General features: G+C 44.1%; 2 protein-coding genes across 46 annotated transcripts in view; one reads left to right on the top strand and one right to left on the bottom strand.

Annotated features, from left to right (window-relative positions):
• The window catches only part of KMT2C (lysine methyltransferase 2C), a 304,403-nt gene extending 292,037 nt beyond the window's left edge, over positions 1-12,366 (top strand). For 31 of the 41 annotated variants that reach the window (XM_063815061.1, XM_063815072.1, XM_063815066.1 and 28 more), the window contains 7 exons: positions 539-675; positions 1,980-2,122; positions 2,394-2,562; positions 7,485-7,601; positions 8,015-8,088; positions 8,370-8,478; positions 10,354-12,366. In XM_063815061.1, coding sequence (XP_063671131.1) covers positions 539-675; positions 1,980-2,122; positions 2,394-2,562; positions 7,485-7,601; positions 8,015-8,088; positions 8,370-8,478; positions 10,354-10,446 — 842 coding nt within the window. In that variant the 3' untranslated portion in view covers positions 10,447-12,366. Of the gene's footprint in view, positions 1-538; positions 676-1,979; positions 2,123-2,393; positions 2,563-7,339; positions 7,602-8,014; positions 8,089-8,369; positions 8,479-10,353 lie in introns of those variants that run through there. The other 10 variants (XM_063815092.1, XM_063815070.1, XM_063815068.1 and 7 more) reach the window with 6 other exon arrangements.
• Positions 12,367-24,867: 12,501 nt separating this feature from the next.
• Positions 24,868-27,230, bottom strand: part of GALNT11 (polypeptide N-acetylgalactosaminyltransferase 11) — a 97,451-nt gene continuing 95,088 nt past the window's right edge. For all 5 annotated transcript variants that reach the window (XM_016945872.4, XM_016945875.4, XM_016945873.4 and 2 more), the window contains 2 exons: positions 26,219-26,356; positions 24,868-25,641 (listed from right to left, as the gene is read on the bottom strand). In XM_016945872.4, the coding sequence (XP_016801361.1) occupies positions 25,510-25,641; positions 26,219-26,356 (270 nt within the window). In that variant the 3' untranslated portion in view covers positions 24,868-25,509. The remainder of the gene's footprint in view (positions 25,642-26,218; positions 26,357-27,230) is intronic.

The following is a 27,230-nucleotide window of genomic DNA, read 5'->3' as shown; positions in this document are numbered from 1 at the left end:
ACTTAGTTTGGACCTCCATGGTTAAGTCTAGATTGTCACTTTTGCTTATGTAGAAAGTACACAAACAAAAGTATGTGGAGCTGCTTTCTTAAGTTTAGCACTTAAAAAAAAAAAAGTCTGAAAATACTCTAAAGATAATTCCAAAGAAAATATCAATTTAACATTTTAATTTAAATCTGAGGGGAAAGGAACATAGCTATAGACATTACCAATTAGACTAATCATTTTAAAATCTGGTATGTTATATGGCCACTATGAAAGTAAATGAACTGTTTGCATGAATTTCAGTTACATTAAGTTTTTTCACTTTAATGTCCTTAATCTATTATTTTCCCCAAAATTTAGGTCTTTAAAAAAAATTGCTGCCATTTAATAAACAGGTTCATTAGATTATTACCAAACAGATTTATTAGATTATTGCCCAACAGGATTTATTTGGAAATTAGTAAATCCTTGTGAGTGGTTATTCTTCATTTTGCTCTTGTTTTTTATACGGTATCCTATTTCCTATAAAAATTATGTTTTTGTCCCTATGTAGGTGTCTGGGATAAGATTTTGGAGCCTGTGGCATGTGTGAGAAAAAAGTCTGAAATGCTCCAGCTTTTCCCAGCGTATTTAAAAGGAGAGGATCTGTTTGGCCTGACCGTCTCTGCAGTGGCACGCATAGCGGAATCAGTGAGTGTCTTGGTCAGGCTTTGAGATTGGAATTGCTTTCCTGATTCAGTGTGACCACTTGAACACATGCTGTAACATTTGTGGCACTCTTCAGAAAGTGACTGAGCCTGTGGATTAACCCGTTTCTCTTAGAGGAATAAGGCATTGGTGATTAATCGGGAGAGCTCAGCACGTGTTGGTATTCACCCAGTTGAGGTAGTTAACAAACTTCAGGTTCTCTTCCAGGCTGGAGGCAAGCAGGGGTGAAGGACACCAGGCTTGTCACATCTTCTGGGTGTGCTGGATGGGTGAGGACACTCTCCTCTTCCCTTGCCTTTCTGAAGTTTCTCCCACCTCAGAATGTCAGTGTGCCCATTTCCTGACACTTGGGTATTTATGGCCACTCTCCTGCCCTCTTCCTAGGATGAAGTCACTAGAGGGCAGTAGATCGCAGCAGCACTGATTTCTGTCCTCTCTTGACATTTCTTTGCTTAAAAGATTACAAGCCTGTTTGTCAGTGAGTCTAACTGAACCATATCTACACAATAGTTTTAGAAAATTGTATGATTCTAAGGCATTGTTTTCAAGAATAAAAATATCATTGGTGTGTTTTCTTTGGACAGGCAGAGGAAACCCCAAAAGCCACTGAGTAATGTGCCTAATTGTTTTCTTTGGAATCGCCCTGCCTAAATGATACTTATCTTTTATGACTACAGAGAAATAAATTTCACAAGCAGTGTATTCCAGAAAAGACCTTTAACATGTAAATGACTTTGAGTAAAGCTTGAGTTAACACCTATGCTTTATGCTCCCAGGACATGGAGAGCGATAACCTCATCACATCAGAATCAAATTGAAAGGAGTGAGAAACGATCAAGAAAGAAACCATATAGATGATTTTTTAACTGTTTTTAATTGTAAAATTCCAGACAGAGATATAAAAGTTGGCATTAATACAGGGGAAAGAACTCAATGCGAATCATTACATGCCCTGTGTTTGTGGGTATTGTGTGTTTCAGTCAGACCCTGAAATCACACAAGCGTGTATATTGGTCAGCCAGTGTTTGTTGCATGGGCTAATCTTTTTCTTCAAGGAGCATTTGGCAGGGTTTACCTAAGTTTGGCTTTGAAACTGAATTTGCATACTCATATTTAAGTAGATCTACCTGCAGGCCAATAGTGTTAACATAAGCTAGAAGAGCATTTTATTATCAAGGAAAACGCTGATGAGTTATTTCTGTCGTGGGCCATCCTTTGACCAGCTTGAGATTGTCTGTAGTCTCCATGAGATGGGGTGACTTTGTGTCTACTTTGCTTCTTTTCAGCTACCTGGGGTTGAGGCATGTGAAAGTTATACCTTCCGATACGGCCGAAATCCTCTCATGGAACTTCCTCTTGCCGTTAACCCCACAGGTTGTGCCCGTTCTGAACCTAAAATGAGTGCCCATGTCAAGAGGTTTGTGTTAAGGTATTTTGTTTTAACTTCACATAGTACAGCCCAGGGTTTCTAGGCGTATTAGTGGTTTCCTGTGCTTGATTTGTCTGCTGCTTACAAACCCTGCTGTCTGGCTGTGTATGTGCCCAACTACATAAGAGAACTCACCGTGTGTCTCTGCTAGGCAGCTTTCCATGTATGTTTCTGTCAGTAAGAATCTGAATTAACCTGGTTTTGGGCATTACTCAGAGGTATCTTCAGTTTTCCTTGTATTTTTTTCCTGTTGATATGCCATTGTCTGCAGGCCTCACACCTTAAACAGCACCAGCACCTCAAAGTCATTTCAGAGCACAGTCACTGGAGAACTGAACGCACCTTATAGTAAACAGTTCGTTCACTCCAAGTCATCGCAGTACCGGAAGATGAAAACTGAATGGAAATCCAATGTGTATCTGGCACGGTCTCGGATTCAGGTGAAGAAATACTTTGTGTACAGGAAGTGGAGAGACAGGGTGGAGTCTAGGAATCTGAAGCTATTGATGTCCAGTATGTGAAAATGATTTCACATAGCTGCAGGGACAGAAACATGTTTTCAAAATCGTATCAAATCCTGTCCCTTGGTAACACTAGGGATTTAATATGTAGTCTTGGAACTTGGTGATTGGCTTCCCCAAATGGAAAGCAGACCAGTGGAATCCACATCTTTGCATCTTGTTGAGAGCTCCTGGGAGGCAGGTAGCATTGTAACTTGCACACACTGGATTGTGGAGTGCTCAGTAGAGCTGTTTCAAGCACTTGAGAGAAATACAAATGAAAATATTTTCCAAAAATACACCAATTTTGGAAGTTACCTTATCTTTTGGAAGCTACCGTTTCATGAAATCAAGTGCACGTTTTTTGGTAGACTGTGGACTATCTTACAAGTAAGGCCGTGTATAGGCTAAGCATTTAAGTTTACACCTATAGTCCATACTTCCTGAGCTGCAGACCCAAATATCCAAATGCCTGTTCAGCATTTTTCTCCTTGGATGTCTCAGAATGGAATTACAAAGCTCTTACTTTGTCAAACTTGTCCAGCTCCTAAACCCCGCCATCCTACAGGCTCCTTGCTGAGTGATGTTACCGTTTGTGTACATTGGCCTCAGTACTGCCAGATTAAACCTAAAGCATCATCGAGTTCTGTTTTCTCCTAAAAATTCTCTCAGATCCACTCTTAGGTTTACCAGCCCTATCTTGAGCCACATATCACTTGCCTTTACCACTGCAGGCCTGGCTGTCTCCTCCCATCCAGTTCCTTCTCAGCAGCCAGCAAAGTATCTTTACCATATAAATTGGATCAGCATTCCTTTGTCTATCCTCATTCAGATTCTTGTTCCTTTGTTGGAACCCTTTTACTCCTCACTAGAAGTTTGTAGGATCTTCTCTTTATTGATATTTGGACATTTCACAGAACTACACCTCAGTGAAGGTCTTTTTGTTGATTGCTTTCCTCCCTTGATGAGCCCTTTCAACCTGGAGCATCGTGACCTTCCGTCTGAGAAATGTGTTTTGTATTCATTCTTTTGCAAGTTCTGCCCCTCTGTTTCCTCTGTGTTTGCACTAAAACCCCTGAGATTCAGGATCTCAAAGTGTGGACCTGAGACTAGAAGCAGCAGTGTCACCTGGGAGCTTGTTAGGATGTGCAGGTTCGGGGGCCCCAGCCCAGCCTCACTGAACCCAGCTCTGGAGGTGGGGCCTCCTGGATGATTCTCATGCATGTCAGAGAGTAATTTCTGTCTTATATCCTTTCTCCCCTTCTGTTTTTTGTTTCCTTGTCTCTCTGTTCTTTCTGAGACTTCCTCTACTTTATCTGCTAATCTTTCTTGTCTATTTTTAGAGATGAGCTACGAGCCCTTTCTGCTCTTGATCTTGTTTGATATTTTGTTTTTACATTATGAGTGGAGTATCTGTGTTTTCTCTGCTGTTGCCCCTCTCTGTTGAGCCTCTCTCGGATTCTGTGGGTGAATTAGTGCTTTGCCTCTACTCCTTCCAGTTCTAGCTTTCCCTTGCTAAGTCAATTACTTTTCATTTTAAATAGTCCATTCACTCTTATACCCATTCGTGTTCTCGAGGAGTGTGCTTTTACTGTGATTTTAGTGGGTATCTTAACTGTGTTCAACCTGTCACCTTTAACCTGAAGCATTTTTGAGAGCTCTGGTTTCTGTCTCTTTACTCATTTCATCCTGCCACCCTCCCATCTGTCCACCTCCCTGGGGATCCCGTGGATGATCTAATATGTATCCTGTTTTTCTGTGCTAATATCTTAGAACTATATACACTTTTATGTACATATATAAAAATGGAATCATGTTATATTTATTTTTCTCCGTCTTCCTTTTCTCTGTAATAATCAGAGGTCCCTCTCGATCAACTGAGGTAGCTTCATTTCATTCTTTTGAATGGTTACCTGATGTTCCATAGTGTTGATGAACTGCAGTTAAACCATTGCATTACTGATGAGTGTTTATTTGATTTATAATTTTTCTCATAACAAACAGTGTTGCTATATCTTGTACAAATATCACAATGAATTAATAGTTTCACTCCTACGGGGTATATTCCCAAACGTGAGGTTTCTGTGTAAAAGCGTGTGTACTTTTCATTTAAATAGATATTGCCAGTTTTCTAAAAAGTCTCTTACTGCACACTTCTTCCTGCAGCATGTGAGACTGTTTTCTTGTTTCCCATTTGTAGCTGGTGTTACTATTTTTTTGTTTAGTTGGTCTGATAAATATAGACTGATGTTACCTTAATTGAATAGGCAGCTTTTCATGTCAGCCATTTGGATTTGCTTTCATAGGAATTGCGTATTCATATCCTTTGTCCATTTTTCAATTTTTAGCAGTTTACACTATTCAGAATTTTCCCCTACAAAATATCCTTTGCCTACCAGCAAGTGTGACATCTTTTTTCTTGTAAAAGTTACTGTTTATATAAACAAACATACATAATTTTCTGTTGCATCTAGTCTTGGTCAAGACCCTAGATTATATACGGATTCTAGAGGTTTTCTTGCATAACATTTTTAAAATACAATTTCGCTTTCTTCCATTGGATAACCAGTTGTTGAAGGGCCATTTAGAAGTAACCCACTCATTTTTAACTGATTTTCTTTCTTCTTCTTTGAGACAGGGTCTCACTGTGTCGCCCAGGCTGGAGTGCGGTGGCACAATCTCAGCTCACTGCAGCTTCGATCTCCTGGGCTCAAGCGATCCTCTTACCTCAGCCTCCTGAGTAGCCAGGGCTACAGGCACATGCCACAATACTTGGCTAATTTTTAAAAATATTTTTTTAGAGATGAGGTTTTGCCATGTTGTCCAGGCTGGTCTTGAACTTCTGAACTCAAGCAATTCACCTGCCTCGGCCTCCCAAAGTGCTGGGATTACAGGCATGAGCCCCCGTGGCTGGCATGAAATTTTTTTTTTTTTTTTTTTTTTGAGACAGAGTCTTCTTCTGTCACCCAGGCTGGAGTGCAGTGGCACGATCTCGGCTCACTGCAACCTCTGCCTCCCAGGTTCAAGCAATTCTTCTGCCTCAGCCTCCCAAGTAACTGGGACTACAGGTGTGTACTACCATGCCCGGCTAATTTTTTTTTTTTTTTTTAAGTAGAGATGGGGTTTCACCGTATTGGCCAGGCTGGTCCTCAAACTCCTGACCTTGTGACCCGCCCACCTCTGCCTCCCAAAGTGCTGGTATTACAGGTGTGAGCCACCACACCTGGCCTTTTTCTTCTAACCCCACGAAATCTTGACTATAAACTGAATTTTAATACCAGTTACTACTGTACGTTAGATTTTCATACATGCAGGGATCTATTTCTCTTTTCTGAGATGGAGTCTCACTCTGTCACCCAGACTGGAGTGCAGTGGTGCCATCTTGGCTCCCAGATTAAAGCGATTCTCATGCCTCAGCCTCCGGAGTCTCGCTCTGTTGCCCAGGCTGGAGTGCAGTGGCATGATCTCAGCTCACTGCAACCTCTGCCTCTGGGGCTCAAGCAATTCTCTTGGCTCAGCCTCCCTAGTAGCTGGGATTACAGGCACACGCCACCACGCCCAGCTAGTTTTTGTATTTTTAGTAGAGACGGGGTTTCACCATGTTGGCCAGGCTGGTCTTGAACTCCTGACCTCAAGGGATCTGCCTGCGTTGGCTTCCCAAAGTGGTGGGATTATAGGCATGAGCCACCACGCCTGGCCCATTTGGAATCTCTTCATTTCCACTGATCTTGTTTATTCTTAAACCACACTATATTGATCTCCATACATACTTTTTGTGTGTTCTGGTTCATTCACTTGTGAGTTGTATCTGGAGTAGAACAGATAATCAAAGATGCTTGTTCAGAGGATAAATCAGTTCACATACTAAAGTCTCTCACATGGCCCTTCCCACCATGTGCTCCCGGATGTGCTTCATGAGGACGCAGCTGGGGCAGCACGTGGTCCTCCTAGTAATTCCGACTAGAATGCAGTTGATTTCTGCATTCTAGAATTCAGTTCAATTCTAGAATTGCATTCTAGTCTAGTACTTCTGATTCAGTTGCATCTAGTCTAGTACTTTTGCATTCAGTTGCCTTCTAGTCAGAATTAAGTGCAAAAACCCAAAATTGGGACAAGAAAATACAACTATTTATGGCAAAGACCCATATTTTGTTAGTATGTTTCTCTACAAGTTGTGCTACCAACCTGAATAGTGCACCTGGCAGGCCACCAGCACGGGAGTACAAGCTGTGCAGTGAGAGCTGCTTCCATTTCAGCCCGTTCAAACTTCTTTCCCGGCCTCAGAATTTTGTATTAGTGAAAAATTTACCTTCCCCAAGAGCTTCATTTGTTTCCAGCATTCCTGATATTTACAGCAGAGTGACGTTTCCTGTGTCTGCTCTTTGCCCTGGCTGCTGGGAAACTCTGAGCCAAGTCTGAACCCTGTTTACAGTATCAGTGATTGGTTATAGTTAGCCTGATTTCTATGTTATTGAATTTATTATGTCTTTTTTGAAATAGTATTGGGGTAAAATAAACACCACAAGTCAATAAGCTTATTTAGTTGGGAACTCAGCTATCTCATCTGGAAGGGTAGATAGCCTAATACATAAGACAGCCAAGCCACAGTACTACTTTATACATAGACCCTAAGAATTTAGTGCTAAAAAAGACGTAGGAATAAGCTAGTGATGGCATAGTTTTAAGTAGTAAAAACGTCCAATTTTTTAAATTTCAGAAAATAGCATATTCAAAAATGATTTGAGGTCAAGTGAAACTTAAGTATGGCTTCTAATAAGACCCAAGGGTGAAACCTTTGTATGAAAAACAGAAAGAAGACTTGTTGTCACATAAATTGGAAGCATGTACACACTTTTGTTTAGGGGCTGGGCCTGTATGCTGCTAGAGACATTGAGAAGCACACCATGGTCATCGAGTACATCGGGACTATCATTCGAAACGAAGTAGCAAACAGGAAAGAGAAGCTTTATGAGTCTCAGGTAGGTGTCGGGTCCCCACGATTGTATACACAGCACCATCATCCTCTCCCTTTCTCCGTGCCAGCCAGACACCCTGGAAGGCAGAATGAAATCTGTCATGCTGCATTCAGCTTTAAACAAAAGCCATATCTGTATATTAGTGTATTTTTATCAGTTTTATCTCTTTCAATTGGTGTTACAGTTTACTTTGATAGACAACTGTAAATTAATGAGCCTGGCTTCACACACAACCTACTGATTCCATGCTTTCCATTCGTGCCATGTAAATGTCATCTGTGCCTAATAGAATATCCACAGTAAGGATGATCAGGCTGCCGTTCCGTTCAGTTTCGACTGAGTCCTCCTGGTGTGGATAGGAACACAGGGGAGTTTCAGGTCAACATTGATGACTTACTGACTGACTTTTCCCTCAGAACCGTGGTGTGTACATGTTCCGCATGGATAACGACCACGTGATTGACGCGACACTCACAGGAGGGCCTGCAAGGTGAGACAGCGAGGAACCTGACGGGGAGTGCTTTTGCTCGTGGGGCCAGTGCTGGTGGCGAGAACACTGAAGCCAAGGGAAAGGCTCTCACGGCAGCCTGGCGGTGACTAAACATTCAGAGCAAATGAGTTGAGAATTTTTATTTAAATGTTATATTTGTGCTTCTAACAATGGGCAAATAGAAATTTAATTAGCAAAAACTGCTTTATCAATAAATGGGAAGTTTTTAAAGCTGCTTCTAGTTGTTTCACAATACAGTTTTCTGACATGGTGGCTTGCAGGTATATCAACCATTCGTGTGCACCTAATTGTGTGGCTGAAGTGGTGACTTTTGAGAGAGGACACAAAATTATCATCAGCTCCAATCGGAGAATCCAGAAAGGAGAAGAGGTAAGAGTGTGAGAGATTGCATCTGCCATGTTGTTCAGATCCTGGGCAAATAGTTCCCTCCTCACACAGGTCACTTACTCACTTGTTTCCCGATTCTTTGTTGTGATAAAAACTCTGTCCATAATAGGCCAGATGTTCCCACCCTGCAGTATCTCACCCTTCAGGCACTCCAGTTCACCTTCCTCCACATGGCAGCTCTGTGAGCATTTGCTGTCACCTCTCCCTTCCCTTCTGTGCCACGGGTTCAGCGTCCCCATGGCACCCAGGTGGTATCATTTCTATGTGCCATAGGATCCTTCTTTATCCCCTTAACCTGGACCCAGTTTGGCAGTGTCCCCTCTGAAGAGCATCCCTGTCCTTCTCCAAGGGGCCGTGGCTCCTGGGATGGCACTGTTGGGCTGTGGGCGGCAAATCTGGGCCGCCGTGCTGCTGAGGATTGTGTGCTCACGCTGGCGATCAGTGCGTGCTTAACCAAGTGCCCACATCGCCACATTCTTCAGCAGTTCAGGTGTGGGTTGTTGTCTTCAAAATGCCGAGCGCCAAGCTTGCTATTTGTCTCCGTGCTCTCAGAGGTGACTCTGGTCCGGCGTCTCACCCGTTGGGATTATTTTTGGCCTTAATTGCTGCATTTGCTTCCCACCTTGGTCTTTCCCACTGTGATTCAGGTACCTTGGTTCTGGAATTGGCATTGCCTGGAAAGCTGTCACTGAGCAGCAGGCTTGGTTTCTGTAGGAAACGTCCCGCATTTGGGGAGTGAGGCACCTGAGTGACTTGACTTTGTTGGTGCTCCTCTCCCTTCGTGAACATAGCCATGGGATTCGTGGGATTCTATCTGTATTTTGGGTCTTTGTGGAATCTCCTTTCTTAGTCAAGAATAAGGATCCGACTAGACCCAAGGCCCGTTATACATCTCAAAGTAACGTGTAAATAAGACAGTGTGTGGGAGCCCTGGCACGGTGCCAGTAACCAATGGCTACCATGGTGGTCAGAAGAGACTCAGCCCAGGGCCACCTGCCTCCTTCCTACTTGAGTATTCTTGAGTAAATAGTTTAATATGAGCCCCTAGTTTATCTTCTGCAAGATAGAGAAAATGACTTCCTTACCAGGCTCTTGTAAGGACTCAGCAGATACCTGAAAGAAAGCAGTGGAATCATTGCCAAGAACAGCTGCTCAATAAACACTGGTTTCCTTCCTTTCTGTGTAGAAGGTCTTTCCAGCTAGCATCTAGAATCATTTCACTCAGAAGAGACCTAGAAATTCCTGGGCCTCCCCTTCATTTTGCAGCATCGGCTCTCTCTGGGGTGGTGGGGGTTGCAGGGGCCACGCAGTGAGGCTTGTACCATGGGACTCACGCAGACTCCCACCTACCTTGATTGGTCTGAGATGTTAATTTGGTGACCTCTAAATAGAAAGACATCCTTTCAGTCTTGAGTGAGGAAAAATGAAAGAGAGAAAACAGTGTTAGCTGGCAGTTCATCTCACCCAGAACTGCATGCCCCATTCAGTAAATCAGGGGAGGTGAAAGGCTTTTAGGGAGGGTTTTAGGGAGAGGGCTAGGAAAGCAGTTGCCCTTCCAGTCCCTCCATCCACTTGCGGGACAGCATTATGAGAAGTCACAGAAATGCAGCTTTCTCCGGTCAGGCTCCCCGTTCTCAGATCTGGCTGTTTAAAAATACTGCCTCCCTCATTTCCTCTGTGCAAGCACAGTGCCTCTTTTCAGGGTTCCCCCAGGGTCCCATGGAACCTCAATAAATCAGGTCTTCCTTAATTTACGTCTGTTTCGTTTGCTGGTTTTAAAATGCAAGGGAGATGGAGGCAGAAACGCTATTGCCTTCCTTGCTGTCCTTTCTTACCCTGTGTCTTTGCCGTGGGCAGCTCTGCTATGACTATAAGTTTGACTTTGAAGATGACCAGCACAAGATTCCCTGTCACTGTGGAGCTGTGAACTGCCGGAAGTGGATGAACTGAAATGCATTCCTTGCTAGCTCAGCGGGCGGCTTGTCCCTAGGAAGAGGCGATTCAACACACCATTGGAATTTTGCAGACAGAAAGAGATGTTTGTTTTCTGTTTTATGACTTTTTGAAAAAGCTTCTGGGAGTTCTGATTTCCTCAGTCCTTTAGGTTAAAGCAGCGCCAGGAGGAAGCTGACAGAAGCAGCGTTCCTGAAGTGGCCGAGGTTAAACGGAATCACAGAATGGTCCAGCACTTTTGGTTTTTTTTCTTTTCCTTTTCTTTCTTTTTTTGTTTGTTTTTTGTTTTTTGTTTTGTTTTTCCCTTGTGGGTGGGTTTCATTGTTTTGGTTTTCTAGTCTCACTAAGGAGAAACTTTTACTGGGGCAAAGAGCCGATGGCTGCCCTGCCCCGGGCAGGGGCCTTCCTATGAATGTAAGACTGAAATCACCAGCGAAGGGGACAGAGAGTGCTGGCCACGGCCTTATTAAAAAGGGGCAGGCCCTCTAACTTCAAAATGTTTTTAAATAAAGTAGACACCACTGAACAAGGAATGTACTGAAATGACTTCCTTAGGGATAGAGCTAAGGGATAATAACTTGCACTAAATACATTTAAATACTTGATTCCATGAGTCAGTTTATTGTAGTTTTTGATTTCTGTAAAATAAGAGAAACTTTTGTATTTATTATTGAATAAGTGAATGAAGCTATTTTTAAATAAAGTTAGAAGAAAGCCAAGCTGCTGCTGTTACCTGCAGAACTAACAAACCCTGTTACTTTGTACAGATATGTAAATATTTTGAGAAAAAATACAGTATAAAAATAGTTATTGACCAAATGCTACCAGGCTCTGCAGCAGCTCGGGGGCTTATAAAATGTTCATAGGGATGTTACAATATAATTTTGTGTTATAAAATATGCCATTATAATTATGTAATAACCAAAATTTCAACCTAGAGTGTTGGGGGTTTTTTGGAAACTGCAGTCTATTAGTACTCAATGGTTTTATACACCTTACTTCTGACAGAGCGGGGCGTATGCTACGACTACAACTTTTATAGCTGTTTTGGTAATTTAAACTAATTTTTTCATATTATATTGTTGCATCCCTACTTCTTCAGTCAGGTTTTTTTGTGCTTACAATTTGTGATAACTGTGAATAACTGCTTAAAAATACACCCAAATGGAGGCTGAATTTTTTCTTCAGCAAAAGTAGTTTTGATTAGAACTTTGTTTCAGCCACAGAGAATCATGTAAACGTAATAGGATCATGTAGCAGAAACTTAAATCTAACCCTTTAGCCTTCCATTTAACACAAAAATTTGAAAAAGTTAAAAAAAAAAAAAAAAGGAGATGTGATTATGCTTACAGCTGCAGGACTCTGGCAATAGGGTTTTTCGAAGATGTAATTTTAAAATGTGTTTGTATGAACTGTTTGTTTACATTTCTTTAATAAAAAAAACACTGTTTTGTGTTTGCTTGTAGAAACTTAATCAGCATTTTGAACCAGGTTAGCTTTTTATTTTGTACTTAAAATTCTGGTACTGACACTTCACAGGCTAAGTATAAAATGAAGTTTTGTGTGCACAATTCAAGTGGACTGTAAACTGTTGGTATATTCAGTGATGCAGTTCTGAACTTGTATATGGCATGATGTATTTTTATCTTACAGAATAAATCAATTGTATATATTTTTCTCTTGATAAATAGCTGTATGAAATTTGTTTCCTGAATATTTTTCTTCTCTTGTACAATATCCTGACATCCTACCAGTATTTGTCCTACCGGGTTTTTGTTGTTTTCTGTTCTGTATAATAGTATCTAATGTTGGCAAAAATTGAATTTTTTGAAGTATACAGAGTGTTATGGGTTTTGGAATTTGTGGACACAGATTTAGAAGATCACCATTTACAAATAAAATATTTTACATCTATAAGAGCTGCCTAGAGCTTCTCTGTTAACTCCTCATATTCAAATTTGAGCTCTTAAATTGAGGATTGTCTGAAGATCTTTCACAATTAGAGTGTTGATGCGATCAACTTGGTTTTCTTAGATTTTCAAATAAGTTTAGATGTAAATTCATAATTCATTCTAATTATGATACTTTTTCCTTCCCTTCGACTGAATAAAGAAGGGAACTTCTGTATCTTTTTAGGGTGTTTACCAAATTTAGAATATCGTTGGTGCCTTGTCCAAAGCCTGTTTTTGTTTAATTGGTAAATTTAGTCTTGGTTATGTTGCTGTTTTTTTTTTTTTTTTTTTTTTGAGGCAGCTTTTCAGACTTTATTCTATGTGGTAGACTTTCTTTCTATCTTATTGAATTATTTAACGTATTAAATATAAAGGGGTTAAGAAAAAAACTGCTCAGAATCCCCTTTAGTTTCTAGGACAGATTTTTAACTGGGACTTCGCTAACACTAAAATAGCCAGCATTCCTAGTCCCCCATGGAGCTTGCCTTCTAGTGAGGGGCACGGACAAAAACAGGTGACTTTTTTAGATGGGGGGTGGGCTGGGAGTCCCGTGGGGGCATTCTAAGGAGGCAGCATTTAAGCAAGACCTGAAGGATGAAGAGGAGCTGGGAGCGTGGCAGAGGCTTGCCTGGCAGAGGAGACAACTCGTACAGGAGCCTTGAGATCTGAAAGAGGCTGATGCTGCCAGTAACTGAAAGGCAGGTGTGGCTGGGACAGAGTGGCAGGAGGTGAGATGAGAGAAAAGCAAGGGTGAGTGGCGCAGGTTTAGCTCGCGTGGGTCAGCAGGAAGCTGCTGCCGGACGGTGCTGAGTTCCCACTGTGCACAGAGGTGACACGCTGCCCAGAAGAGGCGGCCCGCCTGTGGGCACCAGCGTGTGTACGCTGAGGCTGAGTGGGCTCCGTACGAGTCCCAGGAGGAGCAAGGGGTGCCCTGGGCTAGGCGGATGGTCGTGACACGGAGGGAGCTGGCAGCAGCTGAGGTGTTTTGCATGTAGATGGCTCAAACATTTCCCATTTCAAAACCGCCTTGTCTCAAGTCTCTCCTCAGCTTCTCCTATCCTCCTTCTCTGGCCCCATGTCACATGGAGGCCGCACTGCCCTCTGTCCTAGTCACCAAACAGAAACAAACACACTTAGTCTGATGTGGTGTCCGATGCAGTAGATGATCATCTGGCCATTAGGGTTTCCTGTCCCTGGTGGCGGTGGCAGCCGCTGTCTCTGAAATTCTCTCCAGCCCCTGCTTGTGGAGCAGAACCCTTTCCTGGCTTTCTTCCCACATTGCTGCTTTAATCTTTTCCCTCTAAGGTCTCTACCCCATTCTTTTTTCATCATTAAGGTATGTATTTAATAGTAATCTGAAAAACAGCCTTCGGGAGGCCAAGGCGGGAGCCTCACTTGAACAGGAGTTCAAGACCAGCCTAGGCAACATAGTAAGACCCATCTCTACAAAAAATCAAAACATTAGCCAGGTGAGGTTGTGCGCACCTGTAGTCCCAGCTACTTGGGAGGCTGAGGCAGGAGGATCACTTGAGCCTGGGAAGTCAAGGCTGCAAGGAGCTGAGATTGTACCACTGCACTCCAACCTGGGTGACAGAGTAAGTTCTTGTCTCAATTAAAAGAATAATAACGGAAGCCAACTCTTCCAGGAAACCATAGCTATGCAGTAATTCATGGCTTCTATGATACTAGTGCGTTTTTTATTAGGCTCGGACACAAACACTACAACTGTCCCACTTCAAATGCCCAGGAACAATGTAGACAAATTCCAAAGAATGGGTTGTTTGCTGTGAACACCATGGAAAGAAAAAAGGCACAGAGTCTGACTTTATCTTTTGGCCCTGAGCCTAGGGCCATCCTGTCCTATTGTAATAGGAAAGGACAGTCTCAACAGCAGAGTCACCAGCACTCCCTCAGCTTCACAGCAATGCAGTAAAGCCCCCGGCGGCCTGTTCCCTGGGGCCCGTTGTCACATACACTGGCAGAAGCTTTGAAATGAGAAGTGCTACATTTAAAACATTAAAAATTTAAATATTTCAGTTACGACCATGTAAGGAGAGAGACTTAAGGTTCCAAGAGGCAGAATCATGATGTTTTTAACTGTGCTTACTAGACTTAAATGTGTTCCTAGATAAGGCGGCCTCAGCACTTCCATCAGGTTTCCAGCTATGCCTGGGAGGACTCCCGCTCCCATCACCTTCTGGCAGAGTTGAAGAATCTTTTCCCAAATATCTAAAGAAATTGGGTAAATATCAGCAAAGCAAGGTTCTTCTCGTGGGGAGGTGAGTAGACCGACGGTGCCCGTTTGCACAATGTGCTCCGTGCTCCAGCTCAGTGCCCAGCGCCACTCTGAAGTCTCGTTTTCTGTTGACAGCACAGCTTTATGTGTAGTTCCTGGAGGCTCCTTCAAGCGTTCAGGACCTTCTAAAATGGAAGCCATGTTCTACTTGCTGGGAGGGTCAGCTGTCTGCTCATCCCCCGTCAGCCACAGCCTTACTCCAGGTCTCTGGGAATCTTGCATCCCGGCCCTGCTTGCTCCTGTGTCCTCAGACCCCGTGGTGGGTCCATCGTGCCCTTCAGGGGCCGAGATCTCACTGGGACCCTGTCTCTGGTGCCAGGGTTTTGCCTGTGACATGTCCCAGCTGGTACTACAGACTCTCCATCCACTTTGTCCTGAGGATGCTCCAGCATCCGTCCCGGGGCCAGCGCCCTCGTTGCCTCGAGCAGGCCTGCTTGCGGCTCCCTGTGCAGTTTCTGATGCTCTGTTCCTGCAAGGGTTCTCGTTTTTGAAGACACTACTCCTGGGTCCCAGAAATTCTTTTAACCTAGTTTTTATCCTAACCACAGAAATGTTAAAAGTATTCCTTCTTCCTTGATGGCAACCTTACGAAACTTTGCTTCCTGAAGAACAAGTCGATGCGGGCAGAGCACACGAGGTGCATGACTTCTCAGCGGAGGCCCCACTCATAGGTGACCCCTCCTCCTCCCACCACCCCTCCCTCCCTCCAGCCCTGCTATTCCCACTGCTGCCAACTCCACAGCCTCAACTTTGTGTGTACCTTTTAAATTCTACCACCCCCACGCTTTTCTCAACTCTTCTCATCCTCTGCTCTCGCCACGCTGACTTCGTCCAAACCTACAACGTAACCCAACATGGTGGGAACAGCGTTCCAGACGCCTCCCTTCTGAGCTCTAGACCCCTGGCACGACCCTGCAGCCTGCCCACTCGGCCTGCAGAAGCTCCACTGCAGAGACTTCACCCTTCTTCTCTTCCCCAGAACCATTCCACCAATATCTCCTCACTCGGAATGGCAGCTACCCGCTCCCAGGCGCCCACACCAGAGCCCCGCGCCATCCTCACGCTCTGCAGCCTGCCCGGCTCAGGGCTTCATCCCAGCAGCCCCAGCCAGGAAGACGCTTCGCTTTCAGAACGGAACGACCTGCTATTCCCGGACCTTGAAATGCATGCGCCTGCCTCGATGCTTCCTAACTGCTGTGCGTTCCGCCGGGACCTCGTCCATCCCAAGGCCGCCTGGCCTGCTCCAGGAAGTTCTCCCGCCCTCCTGCCCGCCGTGGGAGTGCGCAGCCCCGTTCTGTGTTTTCTTGCTACGTGAGTCTATCAGAGCATTTCTCACTTTCATTTCTAAGCTTTCCTTTCACCTGAAGGTGGGAACTTTAGCTTGCAACTATTTCTCCAGCACAAAAGGGAGGGAGGACGGGCAGAATGCAGAGTGCCAGGTGGTCACCTCCCTCCCCGCAATCTCCCCTGCTCTGCTGGGTCCAGAGGGCTGACCCTTCTGGTCTCCTGGCTCTTGCTTCATTTCAGCCAGTGGGAGCTGTGGGGGGAGGCCGGGAGGCAGGACAAGGGACCTGGGTGTTTCTGCTCCTGCTGTCTGGTGGTGGAGCGGCTGCCGGTGTCTAGGCCTAGGGCTCCGGACGCTGCTTCTCACCCTTCGGGCTCAGAGGTGGCCGTGCCCCTGAGGCTGCTAACACCGCCATCGTCCCTTCCCTCGCAGCTCTTCAAGATGCCAGAGATGCGCGCCTTCCCATTTCCCTGCGGACCCCCACTCAGACAGGAAGGAAGGAGTTTTGGAAACACATACTCTTGATAGCGTAAGTTAGTTAATATACTATGTAAAAAATAATGTTATTTGATTAAAACATCCATATTTATAAAGAAAAAATGGGGAAGGAGGACAAAAAGGAAACTGAAAGATGTTTAGGGAGTTTACAATTTTTTCTTGTCAATTTTATGGAGAACATTTTCAGATCTCTAAAGTGAATTACTTTATATTCATATTAATGATATAGTATTTGGGAGCACTTTGGGATTACTTTTAGGAAAGTGGCAGAAATCATACAGAGAGTTCCCATACACTCCTCATCCCGTTTGCCTGATGTTAACTGTGGCGCATTTGTCAAAACTAAGGAATGAACATTGGTCCGTTGCTGTTAACTAACCTGCAGGCTACTTAGGTTTTACCGGGTTTTCCAATGATGTCCTTTTTCTGTTCCAGGCCGCGGCTCAGGCACCACGTGGTGCTTGGTCCTCACGTCCTCTTAGCCTCTTCTGGGACACTAGTAATCTGGTAGTTTCTCACATTTGCCTTATTTTTTGTGACCTTGACCAGTTCTGATTTGACAGTTTCAATCCTCATTATCTTCAAGTTTTCCTATAATTGTTTTTTTTTTTTTTTTTTTAGCACATTGCGCATATGTGTCAAAGCCGTTTTCAACACCGGCGTGTGCTGATTCCATCCTTTCATTGCTAGGCCTGTTCGTTTTTATTTAAGACTTTTATTAACAGGTGCTTGCAGTTTGTTACTTTTTTGAAAAAATCAAGTTGTAAACTTCTATGACAAATTAAAAATGAAGTTCTTAAAAATCTCAACTTGAGCAGATATGAAATAATTTTAAAACCTTTAAAGGCGTATTGAGAAAAACCAGGCTTTTTAAAAAAACACTTTGTTATTACCAACAAGAGACGTCTTTAGGTAAAAATAACCAGAAACCCCATGCCCCACAGATAATGCAGCTAGTTCTAGTTATCTGGTCAATGGACAAAAAGCAAGCACTTAGGGTCTTCAGCTCCAATTTTCGTTCATTTCTTATCGCTGGAATTTCCTAGTTCTTGTTTGATGACTAAAGGGGGTGATGGTAGAGGTGGCAGCCGCATTTGCTCAGCCCCACCCTGCTCAGCCGGGAGCAGGAATTCTCAGCTGGTGGATCAGCTGCTTCTGTGTCTTTGCCGTCTTGTGGTTGAGGGTTTTCTGTGCGACCGCGTCGGTAATTGAAGTTGCGGCGGCCCCGGTGCTGAGGTGGCTGGTGACCTTGGGTCTCATCTCCTGGATTGTCTTTATCCTCTTCCTCGCTGTCCTCTCCAGGCCGTCTTGGGTGAGGTGGGTCCTGCGGAATCGCGGTCTGCGTCCCCGGTTCACTCGCTGCCTCGCTGGTCTCCCCGCTCCCTGCGCTGTCGCCCCTGCATCGCTGCTCCCGGCCGCCCCGGAGGCTGGAGAACTGCAGCCTCCATGGAGGAAAGTGGGACTCTGCGGTGGGGCCTGCGTGGTGGGGCCTGGCCTGCGGCAGCGCTGTCTCATCCCTCCTTCTGTTCCCCACTGAGGATTCTGGTGATTCTGCTGGTGATTGCGGGGAGGTCCCGCGTCTGCAGTGGTTACAGTGGCCGCAGGTTTACTGCCTTGACCTGGGCCCCACCAGGCCCTGGAACATTTGCTGCCGCCTCACCCTTTTCTCCTTCAACATCAGACTCCGCGGCCTCCCCAGCTCCTCCGCCGCCAGGGTCCTCCCCGGGGTTCTCCTTCACGGCAGTCTGATGAACAAACATCTTCCTTGGTGACATTCCTGTTGATGAAACCGTATCTGTTCCTTACCCTGAACCATTTGTTCCCCAAACGGCGGGGGTGACGGTGCCTGGGCTCCTCCCGGGGTGTGATGGCAACTAGGCCACGGCGGCGGTGGGGCTGCCCAGGGCTCTCCGGGATCCGCTCCCCGCTCCCGATCGAACTCTCTAAGCCTGTTTAAATCACCTTTTTCTCTCGGTGACGGTTATATATATTTTTTAGACGGAGTCTCGCTCTGTCGCCCAGGCTGGAGTGCAGTGGCGCGATCTCGGCTCACTGCAAGCTCCTCCTCCTGGGTTCAAGCGATTCTCCCGCCTCAGCCTCCCGAGGAGCTGGGATCACAGGCGTGTGCTACCACGCCCGGCTAAGTTTTTTTTATTTTTAGTAGAGACAGGTTTCCCCCATGTTGGCCAGGCTGCTCTCGAGGCGATCTGCCTGCCTCGGCCTCCCAAAGTGCTGGGAATCCAGGCGTGAGCCACCGCTCCCGGCTGGTTTCCACCTTTTGAAGCTTGTTCTTGAAGCACTTTTCCGACGAGTCTGACAGCGTCTTTACCCTTGGCCGAGTCCAGCCCCACTCCTAAGGCATGGCCCTTCGGGGAATACCCTGGGCGCCCCGAATACTCAGTGGGGCCTGTTACTTGGCTGGTGGCAGCTTCAATGATTTCCAGCCCCACCTGATCTTTGGGAGCTGTTCAGTTTAGAGCCTCCCAGCCTCAGGAGTAAGTTTCCACGGGCCGACTGCAACACGGCCAGACTCCAGGCGCCCCTGGGCAGGTTCTGGCCCGTCTCTCTGTTTAGCTCCTTCCTCCGATGCGAATTCCAGCCACCTTAGCCTCCCTGGACTCTGGCGTCCATCTCGACCTGCAGGATGATGGGCCTCTTTTTAAGTTCCCCTCCCTGTGCCAAAGTCAGAAAACTGTCCTAGGTGGGGAGAGTCTTGGGCTCACCGTTTCTGGGGCATTACTGTCCCGCCACTCCCTGGGAGCCACTGGCTGAAGAGTTTCTGCATGTTTTTCTTTCTAGTCTCTAGTTTTTTACTCCAGGAGGACAAGCCCAGATCCTGTTACTCCTTCTTGGCCAGAAGCAGAACTTGTGTTTTTTGTTTAAAATGTTTCCTTCTTGTCAAATTCTACTTTTTTAAAGGCCTTATTATGTCTTTGCCCCTGTGTTCCTCCTTATCCATTCTTAATTTCTCACACTTCTTGAGTTCTGCCACCACATTCTGAGTTTTCAGATTTGCTGTATTTGGTCCTCTCATGTCACTCTCCTCATACCTTAAGCTCATTTTTGAATCAGTATGTTACAGTTTGGGTCGGTTCTGTGAGCATCTCCTTCTGGAGTGCTTTCATTATACAAATGCCATTTAGCTCTCTTTTTCTTCTTATACTTTGTATGGGACTTGGCCTTGATCGTTTTCTGTTGCTCATCTGGTGGGAACTGAGTTTCTGAACATGGAGGAGCGTGGCCCAGATGGCTTTCCCACGCTGGGGAGCCTGGTCCAGACGGCTTTCCCACACGGGGGAGCGTGGCCCAGACGGCTTTCCCACACGGGGGAGCGTGGCCCAGACGGCTTTCCCACACGGGGGGGAGCGTGGCCCAGACGGCTTTCCCACACGGGGGGGAGCGTGGCCCAGACGGCTTTCCCACACGGGGGGGAGCGTGGCCCAGACGGCTTTCCCAGCCTCGCAGAGCTCCCTCTTCTGTTTTCCTGCACTGCTAAAGCTATGGTCACTCCTTCTGCCAATGCCTGGCTTCACTTCCCTCTACTTCTCCAAGCTGTGTCCTTTTTCTTTATTCTTATTCACTTACTACTGTTTCTCTATTAGCCCTGTCTTGCTCAATTTTGATTCCACTCCCTGGCAGTTTCATCAGTTCAAAGGAACTAGAAGAAGTCTTCATCCCCTAAGCCCTCCCTCCCCCAGGGACCCCTGCCGCTGCCTAGTGCTGGAGAGGCAGACGCCCCCGCAGGGTTTGCTGCTCTGATTCCCCGGTTTCCTGCGGCCACCATTGCCTTTCCATGTCCTCCGCTCCTCAACACACCGTCTGCCTGGAGCTTGCCTGGCTTTCTGCCACACAGGTCTCAGGCATCCAGCTCCTCCTACCTGCTTTAGAGAATTTGCAGCTACCTTGCCACCTACCTACTTTGAAAATACCGTCCATGGGTTTTGGGTTTGCCTCTCTAGTTGCTTTAATTTTATGTGGATGTTGACTAGGCAAAATCTGAAAGCTGTGTTGCAACCTTTCCTGGAATTTCCTGAGAAGCCCCCATGTGGGTCTGTTTTATTTCAGCCATTTTAATGGATGTAAAGTGGCATCTGAATGTCGTTTTAATTTGCATTTCTTTGATGACCATGATACTGAACACCTTTTCATATACTGAGCTATTTATACTTTGGTGACATATCCAAATATTTTGTCCATTTTGAAAATTGGGTTGTCTTTTTAGTATTGAATTTTAAACACAAACCCTTGAATACAGTTGTGGCTTTTTTCATTTTCTCAATGGTGTCTTGATAAGCAGAAGTTTAATTCTGAAGTTCAATTTGTTAATATTTTATGGCTAGTTCTTTTAAAAAAAAAAGTTTTATTAAAGACAGGATCTCACTATGTTGCCCAGGCTGGTCTCTAACTCCTGAGCTCAAGCAATCCTCCCACATTGGCCTCCCAAAGTGTTGGGATTACAGGCATGAGCCACCTGTGCCTGGCCTTTATCTTTTTCAAGTAGAGACGGGTTCTCACTATGTTGACCAGGCTGGTCTGGAAACTTCTGGCTTCAAGCAATCCTCCTGCCTTGGCCTCCCAAAGTGCTGGGATTGCAGGCATGAGCCATCAGGCCTGGCCAATAGCTGGCTCTTTAATGAGTGCTTAGGGAATCTTTGCCTACCCTAAAGTCATGAAGATATTCTCCTACATTTTCTTCTAAAAGCTTTATAATTTTAGTTTTTATGTTTAGATCTTAATGTTTATTTGTGGTATAAGGTGGGGGCAGGGGTGTCACAGGTAATTTCTGTCCACAGGGATATCAGATTCTTGCAGCACCATGTGTTATAATAATTTTCCCCTCCCCACTGCATTGTATTGGCTCCTTTGCTGCAAATCAATTGGCCATATATGTGTGGGTCTATTTCTCTTCCACCAATCAATTCATTATCCGTAAGTCCACAGCATAGTAAGTCTTGAATTAGTGTAAATCCTCCAACTTTATTTCTTTCAAATTATTTTGGCCACTCTTAGTCCTATGCATTTCCATATCAATTTTAAAATTAAATTATCAGTTTCCACAAAAAGCGTACTGGGATTTTGATTAAAAGTAGCATTAAATCCATAGATCAAATTGTGGAGAATTAACATCTTATTAACACTGAGCCTTCCAATCAGGAATGTAGTATAATTCTCTATTTAATCTTAATTTTTCTCAGCAATGTTTTCTACTTTTCATCATACAACTCTTACACATATTTTGTCATATGTACCCTAAATTCTTATATTTTGGATGCTATTGTAAACTGCAGTCACAATACCATGAACTTCAGTTTTGAGCTGTTTGTTGCCAATATGAAGAATTCATTTTTATATTGATTTTTTTGTGGTCCTGATAAATAGTAGTTTTGAAGACGTCCTATGATTTTCTGCATTACTTGATCATAGTCTGCAAATAAATACACTTTTACTTCTTCCTTCCTAATGTACATGGCTTTTTCTTGCTGTATTGCGCTGGCTAGGAGAGGTGAGAACAGGTGTCTTTGCCTTGTTGCCTATCATCTTTCACACTGTATGAGGCTAGCTATAGCACCTCCATAGATGCACTGTATGAAGTTGAGGAATTTTCTTTCCATTCCTAGTTTGCTGAGTTTTTATCATAAGTGGGTGTTGAATTCTGTCAATCTTTTTTCTACATTTTTTTCCTGCAAGGTTGCATATGCCTTTCCCCCTGTATTACTAACAAACACTGTAAATTATCGTAATCAAATCTCTAATGTTAAACCATCTTTGCATTCCTGGGCAAAAACCAAATTGTTCATAATGTATCACCCTTTTTATATGTTGCTGGATTTGATTTGCTGATTTTTGTAAGGAAATTTTTCTATATTCATGTAGGATATAAAAATCATCTGTGCTCTACCTGCTCATCCCTCCCTCCCTGTGTTAGCTGGGTTCTCCAGAAAAACAGAACCAATAGGATGTATAGAAATACAGAAAGAGATTATGAGGGACTGAGGTGCTCTAAGATTTACTGCCTGCAAGCTGGAAGCCCAGGAAAGGCAGTGATGTTGTTCCAGCCCAAGGCTGAAGGCCTGAGGCCCAGGGGAGCCAATGATGCAGGTCCTGGTCTGAGTCCAAAGGCCTGAGAGCCAGAACGCTGACATCTAGCTCCAAGGAGACAGCAAGTCACCCTTCCTTCACCTTTTTGTTCTATTTGGGCTCCCAGTGGATTGAGTGGTGCCCACCCACATTCGTGAGAGAGGATCTTCTTTCCTGAGTCTGCTGATTCAAACACTAATCTCTTCTGGAACCACCCTCACAGACACTCGCAGAAATCATGTCTTACAGCTACCTGGGCATTCTTTAGCTCAGTCAAGTTGACATAAAATCAACCATCACACTCTCCCATAACCCCTAGCAAGCAGTGATCTTTTTGTCTTTGCCTTTTCCAGAATGCCATATAATTGGAATCGTACAATATGTAGCTTTTTCAGATTGGCTTCTTTCACTGAGTAATATATTCTTAACATCCCTCCATGACTTTTCAAGGCTTATGGCTTAATTCTTCTCAGCACTGAATGTTCCATCGTCTGAATGTACTATAGTTCATGCACTAAAGGACATCTTGCTTCCGGGTTTCAGCAGTCCTGAGTGAAGCTGCTATAAAACATTCCTGTACTAAAGGACATCTTGCTTGCTTCCAGGTTTCAGCAATCACGAGTAAAGCTGCTATAAAACATTCCCGTACTGAAGGATATCTTGCTTCCAGGTTTCGACAGTCATGAATAAAGCTGCTGTAAAATCCATGTGCAGGCTTCGTGTGGTTTTCAGCTCCTTTGGGTAAACACCAAGGAGCACAACTGCTGGATCGTAGGTTAAGAGTATGTTTAGGAAGAAACTTGCCAGAGTGGCTGTACCACTTTGCACTCCCACCAGCAGTGAATCAGAGCTCCTGCTGTTCAGCATGCTTTTTAGTATCTGTAGACTCTAGTGCGCTTGCAACTCATTCCTGATGTTGGTAATTTCAGGGTGGTTTTTTTTTTTGGCTAGAGGTTTATCAATTTTATTGATCTCTCAAATCAGCTTTTAGCTTTATTTTCTGTTTTGTTTCATTCATTTCTGTTCTGGTATTTAATATTTCATTTCTGCCTCTTTGTCTAACTTGCTCTTTTTCTGTTAAGGTGGAAGCTAAAGTCATTGAGACTTGTATCCTTTTCTAATATAGGTGCTTAATGCTATAAAACCTCCAAGTACTGCTTTAGCTGCATGCCACACACTGTTGTATTTTCATTTATTTTTGGTTAGTTCAAAATAGCCTTTTGATTTTTTTCTCTGACCCATAAGGTATTGGGAAGTGTGCTAGTTTTTTATAATATTTGGAGATTTTTCCAAGTGTCTGTTATTGATTTCTATTCTACTTTGCATGACTTGAATTTCTATACATATATCATCACACCTTGCTCAATATCCCAGAATATGGTCTATCTTGGTAAATGTTCCAAGTATTGTGTTGCTGGGTAGTGTCAATTAGGCCCAGATGGTTGTTTTTCTGTCTACTTGTTCTATCAATTATTGAGAGGTGTGTTGAAATCTCTTACTACAATTGTGGATGGGTGTACTTCTTGCAGTTTTAACAGAACTTTGGGATTATTTCTTCTTCATAAGTTGAACCTTTTATTCATGAAATGACCCTCTATATCATCTGTAGTAATATTCTCTATGCTGAAATCTACTTTGTCTATCTATTCAGATGTCTTTCATATATCTTCCCATCCTTCTATTTTAAATGATGTATTCATAAAGTGAGTTTCTTACAGGCAGCATATAGTTGGATCTTGCATTTTTATCTAATCTGCCTTTTAACTGTGGCATTTACATTCATTACACTTAATGTGATTATTGACACTGTTGGATTTCAATCTACCATCTTGCTGCTCTTGTTTTCCATATGTACCATCCTGGCCTTTGAAGTCAAATGACAGATAAAATATTTAGGATGTGGCACTTAAACTGTTTTGTGGTTCAGATAAAATATCTGAGTGCATCCCCTGCAATATGAGACCATCTCTCCTCTTAAGATGTGGTTTGGGAGGAAACTTCACTTTATATTTCAGAATTTTTAGTATAGGCAGGTGATTCCCAAATGTATTCTCTCTAATTGAGCTCCGTCTTCCAAGAGTCTGACCTCTATATCCAACTGCCGGTTGAGCAGCTCTCCCTGGGTGCTGCACAGGCAACTTTGATGTCCAGTATCTAAGGTCACACAGCTCAAGCTAAGAAACTGGGATGCGTCTTGAGAGGCAGAGGACTCTACCGAGCCTACTGCGTTATCACCTGAATCCAAGAGCAGAATCCAAGAGCATGCAACACACCTCAGACCAGAGGCCCCAATACAAGACAAAATATCCTAAATAATCAAAAGGATTCTTTATTATGTAGATTGTATCATAATGCATCAAAATAATTTTATAATAGTTAACTGCCATACTGTCTTATAAATGATGCCTTCTGAAGTTAAACATAATATAGATTCAGTTTTTTAAAATGAGCTACTTACAACATACTAAACAAATAATAGAAGTTTTTTTTTTTTTAAAGCACTATCTCCTATGAAGTCTAAGAAAGGAAATCATGACAAGTTCCTGATCAGATAAAAACCACTGCATCATTAAAGGGGATTAAAAAGAGGCATAAATAAATCTGAATAGAAATATCCATTTTCCTGGGTTTTATCCTTCTAGCCCAATTCTAGAGTTAAAATGATACTGTGGTTTGCCTCTATAAGCAAGAAATTCCTTAACAGCAGCTCAAAAATCACCTTAATGTCCGGGTGAAACATACTCACTTCTTCACCCGTGGACACTCAGAGTTCCCGTCTCTGTCAGACACGTGTCACCTCTGCTAACACACCCAGGCATCTCCGGGAGGACAGGGAACTGTCATCCTCTCCAAGATGGCTCTGCTCCACCCAACCCAGGCTTTCCTAAAGCCCCAAACTCCACACCGGAGGCAACGCCTGATGAAGCAACGTTCCCGCCACAGCATCCACCTTAACCTTCCAAATGCCACTGCTGTGAAGAGGAGCCATCGCAGATCGCCATGGCAACAGAGCCCTTCTGACCCAGGGGATCCACTGCTCTCAGGCACTGTCCAACTGACACCTGGTATAGCCGATTGTTTTTCTGAAAAAAAGGTAGCAAGAAAAAAATACTGCCAATTACTGGCAAAACATGGAAATCCAGAGGAGAGATGGAGCACTTAAGAATTCAGATTAAGGGATACAATGGTCCCCTCTTAGCCAAAGGTTAGTTTTCTGCTGTTTGTTATCTGCAGCACAGTACAATAAGATATTTTCTGACTGCAATCACAATTTGTATTATAGTATATTTTTGATTTGTTTTTATAGAGAAAACAAACAGGCTGTTGGGCTACAGCGATCCGCCCACCTCCGCCTTCTCAGTGCTGGGATTACAGGCGGGAGCCACTGCGCAACCACAGTATGCTGTTCTAACTGTTCCGTTTCATTTGAGTTATTGTTGTGAACCTCTTACTGTGCCTAATTGATAAATTTATCCCAGGTGTATCTCTAGAAAGAAATACAGTATATACAGGGTTTGTACTACCTGTGGTTTCTGGGGGGACCACTGTACTGCAGACTAAGACCACCCCCAAGGTAGAAAATGAGTTCATCTGCCACAGCCCCTCACTCAGCCTTGTGGGCCTCTGCGCATTCTCCCAACATCACCGAGCACTCCTCACCCCAAAGGTCCACTGCTGGGATCCTCCTGACCCGTGGCATTTCATGAGCCGTGGCGGGTCTGATGAGCGAGTCTCTGACATATCTAGACAAAGGAGACTATTTAAAACCAATTCATGCTCTTCATTATAGATCCAGATCTAGAGAAGAAAAATAAAATAAAATTTAGATAACGAATTTTAAGACTGAACAACACTTTGCATATTCTTCCACATATTGATTCTGTAAGGTCTCAAAGCAGAAACAGACCAATGTGCTAGACTTACAGGGAAGCAGATTTCAACTTGGTTCATTCCACTTCAGATAGCTAAGGCAGGAGAAAGTGAGGTGCTATTCTGGGAAGAAACCTAAGCAGTGGCTGAATTTTGTTCATTGAATTTGACTGAATTAACTCTTTTCCAATTTTAGGGTTTAACAATTACATAACGCTCTTAATTCCTGGACTGTGTAGGTGACAGAGGAGCCCGACAGCCTCTGGCTGACCCTCTGGAGACAGAAGGGCACACGGCTGCCATTTTCGTCGATTCCTCATCGGTGGGGCAGTCAGGAAGTGCACAGGCTGAATCACAGATTATCTTCAGGAAGACAACTGGGTGACATGGCAAGTGCAGTGAACAACTCACTCTCCAACATGCGCCATCACTATGCTCAAAAGGAATCTATTCTCTTCTGTTCTATTTACTCATTGCTTCAACTCACAGAACCCAAATGGATGTGTGCAGTGTTCACTAATGTGAAGACCCTCGATCAGAGTCATAGGGAGCTGTGAGAGAATTTTCTGCAACACTGCTATTGTCTCATAGCCTGTGTCCAATAAGGGAGCTACTGGCCACATGCAGCTACTGTACACTTGAAATGTGACTAGTGGCTAGAGAATTAGCACAACTATGCATATAAGCATAACTAAGCAATAAGCATAACTAAGTTAGCCTTAGAATAGGCTCACTCCATCACCCCAACTTATATTTTCTGGAACAAATTTCAGCTCTCATCTCACTGTGACCTACGCCACTG

Source organism: Pan troglodytes, chromosome 6, assembly GCF_028858775.2.
Source record: "Pan troglodytes isolate AG18354 chromosome 6, NHGRI_mPanTro3-v2.0_pri, whole genome shotgun sequence".
NCBI lineage: Eukaryota > Metazoa > Chordata > Mammalia > Primates > Hominidae > Pan > Pan troglodytes.
This window is presented reverse-complemented; position numbering and strand designations above follow the sequence as displayed.